The 10,255-nt window shown below is 38.3% G+C and overlaps 1 protein-coding gene across 6 annotated transcripts in view; it reads left to right on the forward strand.

Annotated features, from left to right (window-relative positions):
- LOC102397604 (hepatitis A virus cellular receptor 1 homolog) overlaps nucleotides 1–9,618 on the forward strand; it is a 41,205-nt gene extending 31,587 nt beyond the window's left edge. For 4 of the 6 annotated variants that reach the window (XM_025292352.3, XM_025292353.3, XM_025292354.3 and 1 more), the window contains 3 exons: nucleotides 3,722–3,794; nucleotides 4,636–4,672; nucleotides 6,903–9,618. In XM_025292352.3, coding sequence (XP_025148137.1) covers nucleotides 3,722–3,794; nucleotides 4,636–4,672; nucleotides 6,903–7,005 — 213 coding nt within the window. In that variant the 3' untranslated portion in view covers nucleotides 7,006–9,618. The remainder of the gene's footprint in view (nucleotides 1–3,721; nucleotides 3,795–4,635; nucleotides 4,673–6,902) is intronic. The other 2 variants (XM_025292356.3, XM_025292357.3) reach the window with 1 other exon arrangement.
- Nucleotides 9,619–10,255: the final 637 nt, after the last annotated feature.

Here is a 10,255-nt window from a genome sequence, read left to right on the forward strand (position 1 = left end):
TGGCTCCTTTGGGTGAAACAACTATCCTTTTATTGTGTGCAAATAACTCTTAGAAGCAATAAACAAAAAGAGTTTAGGTATGAAGTAACCCTGATCATAAGTGGTGAGTAATTGCAGCATGGCCATTGTAAAAGTCCAGCTCAAGAAAATGGGGTTATTTAGTATGAGATCAAATGGCCTATGCTGCATACCTTAGTGACAATGCGAACACCATGACAAGATTTTAATCACTTTCATGGTATGGGCACTGATTGATCTGATGGATATGGACAGAATTTGTTTATGCCTGTTAAATAGCAGAACTGCCACCATGTAAGTGACTGTTGTTACATAGTCAGATTATGCTGGATTTAAAAAAGAAACAAGTATACTAAATGATGAGATTGTTTTTGCCTGCCAGACAGGTATGTGTAGCAGAAAGTAAAAGCTATATCTGGGCTTCCCTGGTGGCTCAGTGGTAAAGAATCCACCTGCCAATGTGGGAGACATGGGTTTGACATGGGAAGATCTGCTAGAGAAGGAAAAGGCAACCCACTCCATTATTCTTGCCTGGGAAATCCCTTGGACAGAAGAGCCTGGCGGGTATACTCCATGAGGTTGCAAAAGACTTGGACTCAACTTAGTAACTAAACCACAACAACCCACAAGCAATATAGAAGCAAGTTAGAATCAGATCAGATCAGATCAGTCGCTCAGTCATGTCTGACTCTTTGCGACCCCATGAATCACAGCACGCCAGGCCTCCCTGTCCATCACCAACTCCCGGAGTTCACTCAGACTCATGTCCATCGAGTCAGTGATGCCATCTAGCCATCTCATCCTCTGTCGTCCCATTCTCCTCCTGCCCCCAATCCCTCCCAGCATCAGAGTCTTTTCCAGTGAGTCAACTCTTCGCATGAGGTGGCCAAAGTACTGCAGTTTCAGCTTTAGCATCATTCCTTCCAAAGAAATCCCAGGGCTGATCTCCTTCAGAATGGACTGGTTGGATCTCCTTGCAGTCCAAGGGACTCTCAAGAGTTTTCTCCAACACCACAGTTCAAAAGCATCAATTCTTTGGTGCTCAGCCTTCTTCACAGTCCAACTCTCACATCCATACAGGACAACAGGAAAAACCATAGCCTTGATTACACAGACCTTTGTTGGCAAAGTAATGTCTCTGCTTTTGAATATGCTATCTAGGTTGGTTATAACTTTCCTTCCAAGGAGCAAGCGTCTTTTAATTTCATGGCTGCAGTCACCATCTGTAGTGATTTTGGAGCCCAGAAAAATAAAGTCTGACACTGTTTCCACTGTTTCCCCATCTATTTCCCATGAAGTGGTGGGACCGGATGCCATGATCTTTGTTTTCTGAATGTTGAGCTTTGAGCCAACTTTTTCACTCTCCACTTTCACTTTCATCAAGAGGCTTTTGAGTTCCTCTTCACTTTCTGCCATAAGGGTGGTGTCATCTGCATATCTGAGGTTATTGATATTTCTCCCGGCAATCTTGATTCCAGCTTGTGTTTCTTCCAGTCCAGCGTTTCTCATGATGTACTCTGCATATAAGTTAAATAAACAGGGTGATGATATACAGCTTTGACAAACTCCTTTTCCTATTTGGAACCAGTCTGTTGTTCCATGGCCAGTTCTAACTGTTGCTTCCTGACCTGCATACAAATTTCTCAAGAGGCAGATCAGGTGGTCTGGTATCCCCATCTCTTGAAGAATTTTCCACAGTTTATTGTGATCCACACAGTCAAAGGCTTTGGCATAGTCAATAAAGCAGAAATAGATGTTTTTCTGGAACTCTCTTGCTTTTCCCAATGATCCAGCGGATGTTGGCAATTTGATCGCTGGTTCTCTGCCTTTTCTAAAACCAGCTTGAACATCAATAGGCAGTAGCAAAATCATGGGCTTTTTCATGTCTTGACTTGAAGGTGTCACAGTGTCTCCCAGGTGTCCTGAAAACCACACAGCATATATTCTGTCCCAGTACTAAATCAGCTTCCTGCACTCTACCTTAAGCAGGGAACTGAGCCAGTATGCGAAGATGCATAAGAAAAGATGTTCATTGCTGCTATTTATAATCATGAAATGTTATAAACAACCTAAATGTTCAATAATGAGATTAATTCCTTAGTCAATTAAGCATGCCCTCTTATGCCCATTAACAATGTTGTCACTGCAGTGTATTTACTGACATGAGAAAATAGTATCAATTGTTAAGTGAAAGAACTAACTTTTAAAATAGTGTAGGGACTTCTTTGACGGTCCAGTGGTTAAGACTTCACACTTTTTATACAGACGTCACAGGTTTGATCCCTGGTTGGGGTACTTAATTCCCACATGCTGTGTGATATGGCTATATATATATATATACACAAAAATAAATGAAATTCTGTATATGCTGTAGTATATATTGAATATGGTCACTATTTCTGTTAGTAGAAATATTGGAGAAATAAAATTCTAGAGGAGTATATTTAATGAAAAATGATGATAGTGGCTTTTCTGGATGTTGGAATTATGATTGATTTTTGTTTTTCTCTCTGAGCCGCATATTCTAAAATGAACCTGAAAAGTTTATATAACATAATATTTTTTTAAAATGAAGCAAAGCCTGCTTCCTGTCATCCCATATTCCATCCAACCACTTTACCCCCAACAAGTAAGGTGATAACACAGCTTTTTCCTTCCAAGACACTGGTCATTCCCCCTTTAAGCAAGGATAGCTCAGAGGCTAAATCACCCTCATCTGTATTCCTCATTTTGTTCATCAGGAACTACATAATGTACCTTTCCCAAGAACCTTATTTAACCTGCTAATGACAGAGAAACAGAGGTTCAAAGGGGTTAAATAGCTTTAGCAACTAAGTAAAAGTTAAGCTGAAATTCTGGCTCCAGAGTTTAAACTCTAACACAGGAAGAGACTTTGGACTTAATCTTTTTCTCTGGTCTTCCACTCTTTTTCTGTTAAGATACCTTCCCTGCAGGACATCTTTAGGATTAGGATTAAGTTATATAAAGGGTCGAACATGATGCCTGGTGTATTTTGGGGTTTACCACAAGAGGTGATTCCTTATAAGCCACACCAGGAGGCTTAAATAAAACTGTATTTTTTTCCAGTTGTGCAGAATTTTAATTGTTAAGCAGAACCATGTATATGAGCAGCTACTTCAAGTCTACTTATAAAAAAATGTACAGAATCTTGAATTCTAGGTTAAAAAAAAAAAGAGTTCTCTAACAAAAGGCCAAATTCAGTAACTGAGCACATAAATGTAATACCACCATATTAACTTATATACAAACAAAAATTGTTTTCTTTTCTAATATCATAAGACGATTATATATGAAAATACCTTATTAATTTAAAAAAATATGTGTAATTTACATATAGTAAAGCAGACTCATTTGAAGCTTATAGTTTGAATTTTGTCAAATGTATACACATCTGTAAATACTACACCAAGAAAGATATACAACACTTCTACCATTTCCAAATACATTTTGAATTTTAAATTGTCTTAGAATTTCCCCGTATGGTTATAAATTCAGATCATTTTGGTCTCACCCCTCATGATCCAGAACTAACCAAATATTAAAAAGATAAATGTGTCTGGGTACATTATTTTCAGAAAGGTTTTCTGTCCATAATTCTAACAAGATTTTTTTTTTTTTTTATCTGCTGATGTTTCATTAACCTGTGGTGCTGGCACATGATCCATGGATGATCGCCAATAAGGGAATCTACATTGGAATCTCTGTTATTGTCGTGGTATTATTGCTCATGGTTTTGGTATTCATGATTAGCAAAAGTAAGTCACCTCAGGACTGTGCCTACGGGGGTATTCTTGAGATAAGCTGCCTGTAGTCCTACATCTCACACGATTTCAATTTCACACAACTTCCTTGATTATTTCCTTGTTCCTTTTTAATCTTAAAACTATTTTCCCATAAAGAGAAACATTATATTTGAATTCTCCATAGGAGAAATTAAATATGGGGAGTTAGCACTGGTTGGGTAGAGTTGGGATTTGGAAGTCAATAAACCAGTATAATATATAAGATCTTTTCACTCCTCTTTTTCTCATTCTCTCTAGAACCAACTTCTGTCCTTATAGGAGGTAAAATTGTTGAGGGTTTTACAGCACCCACTTAACAGAAGAAGCTCATGAGACTTTGGGAGGGCACCTGATTTCAGAGCTAGGAGGAGAGCAAAGGGTTTCACAAGAGTCCTCCGGTGCCTCCTGGTCTCCTTCCACCAGTTGTGTGTGTGTGTATAAAACCTGTCATCTATGGGAGAAAACAATGCCCCATTTTAATTACACTGAAATATGATCATATTAAAGTAAGCTAGGGCATATGGATGAATATACTAATTATAATAAACACAAGATACTTTACACCAAGGGGCTTATTTGACTCCTAGAGATTCAAGAAAAGTTAACCTGGAGTTATCAGAGAATGGTCCAGATTGATTTGTTTTCCCTTTTTTAAAACATTCTTTCTGTTAACTTTTTTAGGCTCTGATGTCCATACAGATTTTGTTCATATTAAAGTAATAACAGAAATAATATGCTTGTTTGATTAAAAAAGAAATCTTGTGAACTCTTTGGCTTACAAGTTTAATTTTCTCTTCATTTTCCCACAATTTAGGATCTCTTTGCCTGGGTAACAAGATGAGGCTACTATGGTAAGATTGAAAGATTTTTTGTCAATGCTTTTTGATGTTCTTACTCTGATAAAAATGTGGAAAATTTCTTTGTTCCTTTCCTCTTTTTCTTTTGAGCTCTCCATTTTATACTCTAGGATTCTGAAAAATCTAGTTTATTGAGTACCTCCACAGCTGTCCGACCTTCCAGTAATGATTTTAGCCTCTCTATTTCCCTGAAATTGTGCCAGAATTGCTACAGAAAAGCACTTCTCACCGTACCTGTTAAAACAAGAGACTACATTGCATTTTGTTTGATGGACCATTTGAATGAGTTGTTTGGTTTGTTATTTGACTTCATTCAGTGCTTTGTTTATTGAATTCTTATTATATTCTCTGAAGAGATGAGAAGAACAGACAGAAACATATAAATGAATAAGCAGGAAACTTACAGAACTTCCAGAGAAATACCATGGGGAATACAGAGACAGACAAGAGACTATGTGAGTGGCCCCAAGGGAGCAGAAGGCAGCTCTGCAAAGATCTGGAGGAAGACAGCTCCAGGCTGAAGATACACAAAGGCAGCAGCCTCCAAAACATAGTTCGCAGCCTTGCCCTTTGTTCCATACCCAGCCTGCTCTGCTCAATTACATTAGCTGTGTGGCCTCATAGGCCTTAGAATTTACAGTTGTGCAAATCTATCCCTCTGGCCAATGAAAAGTTAAATCCTCTTTGTATACATCCCTGTAGTCATTTTCCCAAACACCTGTAAAGGTGGGAACCCACTACCTACTTCCAACTTCCAACCCACTTCCTACTTCCTGCTTCGTCTGGTCCAGTTTAGGCTTTAAGCAAGGTCTTTGATAAAATCCATCCCTCTTAGGCTGCCATCCATTACTCCTAGTTTTCCTTCTTTGGATGTTTGTACACAGCCTTCCTTATGTATGAGTTAATCACATGATCCAGTCCACAGAACATGCCTTGAACAGTCCCCAGCATATTGCAAGTGTTCCATAAATGCTGGCTTTTTATTGCAGGCATGCCCTTCACAGCAATAAACCTGTGAGACAGGCACTTGTATTAATCTCAGGTTACAAATTGGAAAATAAGTTTAGAGATGTTAAGTGGCACCCAAGGTCACATCACACAGCAGGTAAAAGATTCCATCTTAGGTCTCTTAGAGTCCAAAACCCAGACTTTGAGGAGTTTTTGACTATCTGCTTCCAAGAATGGAGAAAAGAAATACTCCCTATGGACCGAAAAGTATGAAAAATAGCGTCCTCTTAGTTCATTTTTGTCCTTTCACTGTTAAGGTTTTTTTTAAGGTTCACTTTTTATCTCATAATTAGAAAAGAAAATATTTATTGCAGAAAATAATGTATAATATAGACAAGCAACACAAAACAAAAAGGAAAATTTCCTCATAATTTTATTTTTGGAGGAGCTATATCACATTGACTTATTTTGAGCTACCAACACTTAAACTGTTTCCACAAATGTATAAGTAATTCATTTAAAGATCAGAGTTTAATGAAAATTCAGCGCCTTACATATTATTTCTGGGAAGGCTTAGGTAATAAAAATTGTGACTATATATACATCCTAAAAATGCAGCGATATCAAAACTCCACAAATGACCTTTTCATGTACTTGGTATGTGAGTGTACATGTTACAAAATCAAGTAACCCATGACTTTCTAATTTTCCACATAAGACATGGTAAGATTTTTGACTCCATGATCCAGTGCAGATTTATGTGGAACAATACTGTTTTATTATATCCAGTAGCTCTAATATTTTTTATACTTAGATATATATATATATATTCACCTTAAGTATAAGATATAGATGACTGAATAGATTTAATTTAACCCTCACTAAATATTCTCAGTCCGCAGTTGGAAAAACACCAGCCAAACCAGTTCCTGACCATCTTTTGAGAATGTGCATCCTAGTTTAATACTTTAATTTGAGGCCTGATACTAGTCTTCTTAGATTTTTCATTTTTTTATTCTGTGATATGAGTCTCTTGACAGATACCAATTTCAGGGTTGTTTTTTTTTATTTATTTTAATGACTGCTGAGGTTTCCCACCACATTATTAAGACTTTCCTGTAACTTCCTATTCACAACTCTGAAAGCTTTCATTCCATAGGCTATGGAATTGGCATCTGGGAAATGCAAATACCTAGTCTTGCCTGAACATAAACAACTGTGCAGCTCATGCTTGAGAAGTGGTGCTTTTCTCTTACTCGTGTTATTCTTTCTGCAGTATGATTCCATTGAAAGATTCTCACATTGGAGCTTTGAAAAATGCAGCCATGAAGCCGGTCCGAGCAGAAGACAACATCTACGTTATGGATGAAGTTCTCTAAGTCACGGGTTGAGATCTGGTGGCCTTCTAAGGTCTTATGTCCTTCACTGTAGAAGATAGTGACCAGATATCACCATGTCAGAGTCCTTTCAAGCAGCAGGACAGTTTTTTGGTCAGTTTCCCATGGCATTCCAAGGAGTCAGGGATATTGGGTAGAGTGGGTCTAGCTCATCTGTGCACAGTCAACCTCTGTCACACAGTCCTAATTTTTTATACTAAAAGTGGCTCAATCTTTCTGGTCATTGGAGATCCCTCTCCAAAACATGAAATGTACTCTTTAGAATTGTACATTCTCTTTAGACCCTATGAATCCTGTTATCCCATCAAGAATTCTCATTGAGAAGACAGATAACACACTTCTACCTTGGTTAACAAACTGTCAAGAAATGAATACAGCTTAAAATCAGCAAACCCAGCTTGGGACTAAAGGACTTAACATGAAAGCATCTCATGATTCTTTTTTCTATTTAAGTGACTCCAAATGTTAGATTCCTGAGGACCTCAAGGGTTTCAAATCATGGGATTGTACTGATTTTTATTTACCCATTGGGAAAATAGAAGTGAGTGTGATTTTGCCATTATAGATAGATCTTGTTTCTCAGGGCTCTGGAAATAGAAGGCATTAAGTGCTTTCCCTGGGACCAGAATGGTATTTTAGCAGTTAGAAGAAGATAAGGAAGTGAGTGGTCCATGGAGACAGCAGGGGAAGAAAATCCATTGCCATGTGATTCACGCTATTTCTGCTACATTGGTACTACAGTTCTAGGTGTTTATGTAGACAACTGGTAGGCTCTGATGGAATCTTAAGAATGTGGCAGAGCAGAAATAAATATAAGGGAAAAGGAGAGGGGCAGAGTAGCAAAAAAGGCTTTCTGCCTTAGAAAAGCGAGTTTGCAAATATAGTAGTGTTGTTTGAGAGTGCTAACCAGTTTCCACCAAAAGGCTAAATTGTCCTCAGACCACTTTTATTCTTAAAATTCTTTTGGAAGGATAAGGGGTCTTTTCTGTATTGAATTAATTCCCATGTTGTATCTTTTTCACATCTCAATTAAATTTTTGTTTTTTCCAGAAAAGTTAGCCAAAGACTAAAAGTAAGGATGTTTTAGTCACTATGAAGCATTTCTACATGAACAGTTAAGAAGGCTGGAAAAGAACTTCGCTTTGAATAAACCCTGACATAACTCATGCTTGAGTTATTTAGGGGGTGTTCAGAGTTACTGACACCAAAGTGGTCCATGAGGGCTGGATGGTTGTTTTTGAAGGCAATGGCTTTCACACTTCTGTGGAATTCTCAGAAATTAATATGACTATGAATAAACATTGTTTGGGCAAAGAAGATTGATAAACATTGTATACTAGCTTTCACAAATGGGGCAGGACTGATAGAGTTTAAAAAATTATGTTCCAACTACGATGTTTGTTTCTTTAATTCAAGAGAATATGCATAACCATAGAGATCTGAAATTAATGCCCCAAATTGTAACTTGTCAGGAAAGCCCTAGCAACACTGGGTGGCATCCCTATGCAGCCAGGGCCCATCAGATGCTCAGCATCCTTCAGCCCTTGCCTCACCTACAGCCTCATGTTGGTACCTGCTTTGTGTCTTGTGGACCTTTGAACTTATGATTCATGCTCTATTCTCCCTTTCCTTCCTGGACTTTTATGATGGCACTTTACAGGTTTGGAAATCTTCTTAGTGTTGTTTCATCCAGCATTTCCAAAATTTGTTTGAAACCCCTGAGCATAGAGACTCCTGGCATACCCAGTAGCATTCAGTGGAACAAGACCTGGGGCGTGGGAGAAAGCAGGTGGTACTCAGAATTAGAGACAGAACTTGAGTTCTAATCCTAACTCACACCAGTAATATTTGGGTAACATTATGGTAAATCCTTCCTTATGCCTAAATTTTTAATATATTTTTAAACAAAGTATAGTGAATTTACAGTGTTGTGCTGATTTTTTTTTTTACACATATTACAATTATTTACACACACACATTGGTATTCAGTGGTAATTCCAGTGACATTTCTTTTGGGGAGAAAGATAAAAGTGAAAAACACTATAGAAATGCAAGGTTTTGTGTGTGTTTGTGTGAAGTCTGTAGTGATAGGAAGGAGATCTACCATCAGTGTTCAGTAAATAATTTCAATAGTGTTGCAAATCTCTTGGTATATGGTCCCTTTTTATTATTTTTTGAATTACATTTCTGTTTTGGAAAAGTCTATACTGGGTAATTTGGCTATTATCTTATACTGTGGAAAAATTTGTTTGTAACTAAGGGGAAGAATGATTTATAAGGAGGGAAGTGAAGTATTTAGTTAATACTAAATTATTTTCTGTATATATACCAATCATATAGACTTGCTTTTGATCTTTTGAGATGATGAGCTTACATTTTATACAGTTGATCTTGGGGCACTAGGAAACTGGTATATTAATAATTAAAATCATATATTTGAACTTAGAAAATTTTGTGTATCTTTAAAAAGTAGATGAACCAAGCTTTCACTAATGGCTATGAAGATAATTTATGAGTACATGAAAGTGTGAGAGACTCCTCGTCACGACTTTCATTCATATGTACACTCATTAATTAAACACACTTTTGTTTTCATTTTGGAAACTGACTTGTATTCTTATTTTCATCATTTACTTGAGGCCAGGCATCTTCAACTCTCTGTGAAGCTCTGGGCTTCACAGGACAAGGGCAAGTGGGACCAGAGATGAGAGTCAAGGTGCCTGGAACTCCTCCAGGTGCTGGGGAAGGAGCAGGGAACAACCCTGACCTCCAGTTCCCGAGAAGCTCCATTCAGTAGGAGGCAAACTGTGGCACTATCAGTTCTGGTGCTGACGATGCTAAGGGAAGAACAGGTACACTGACCGAGCGGAACTCTTCAAACATGGCATTTGGGGCCAGCTAACCATTTGTGGGGGATTGCCAATTGCCTGGAGAATCCCAGGGACGGCGGAGCCTGGTGGGCTGCCGTCTATGGGGTCGCACAGAGTTGGACACGACTGAAGCGACTTAGCAGCAGCAGCAGCCAAGTGGTGCTAGTGGTGAAAAATCTGCCCGCCAATGCAGGAGATTCGAGAGATATGGATTCAATCCCTGGGTTGGGAATATCCCCTGGATAGGTAATGGCAACCCATTCAAGTATTCTTGCCTGGAAAATTCTACGGACAGAGGAGCCTGGCAAGCTACAGTCCATGGGGACACAGAGAGTCAGACACAACTGAGCGACTAAGCACAC

Source organism: Bubalus bubalis, chromosome 9, assembly GCF_019923935.1.
Source record: "Bubalus bubalis isolate 160015118507 breed Murrah chromosome 9, NDDB_SH_1, whole genome shotgun sequence".
In the NCBI taxonomy this organism is placed as follows: Eukaryota; Metazoa; Chordata; class Mammalia; order Artiodactyla; family Bovidae; genus Bubalus; species Bubalus bubalis.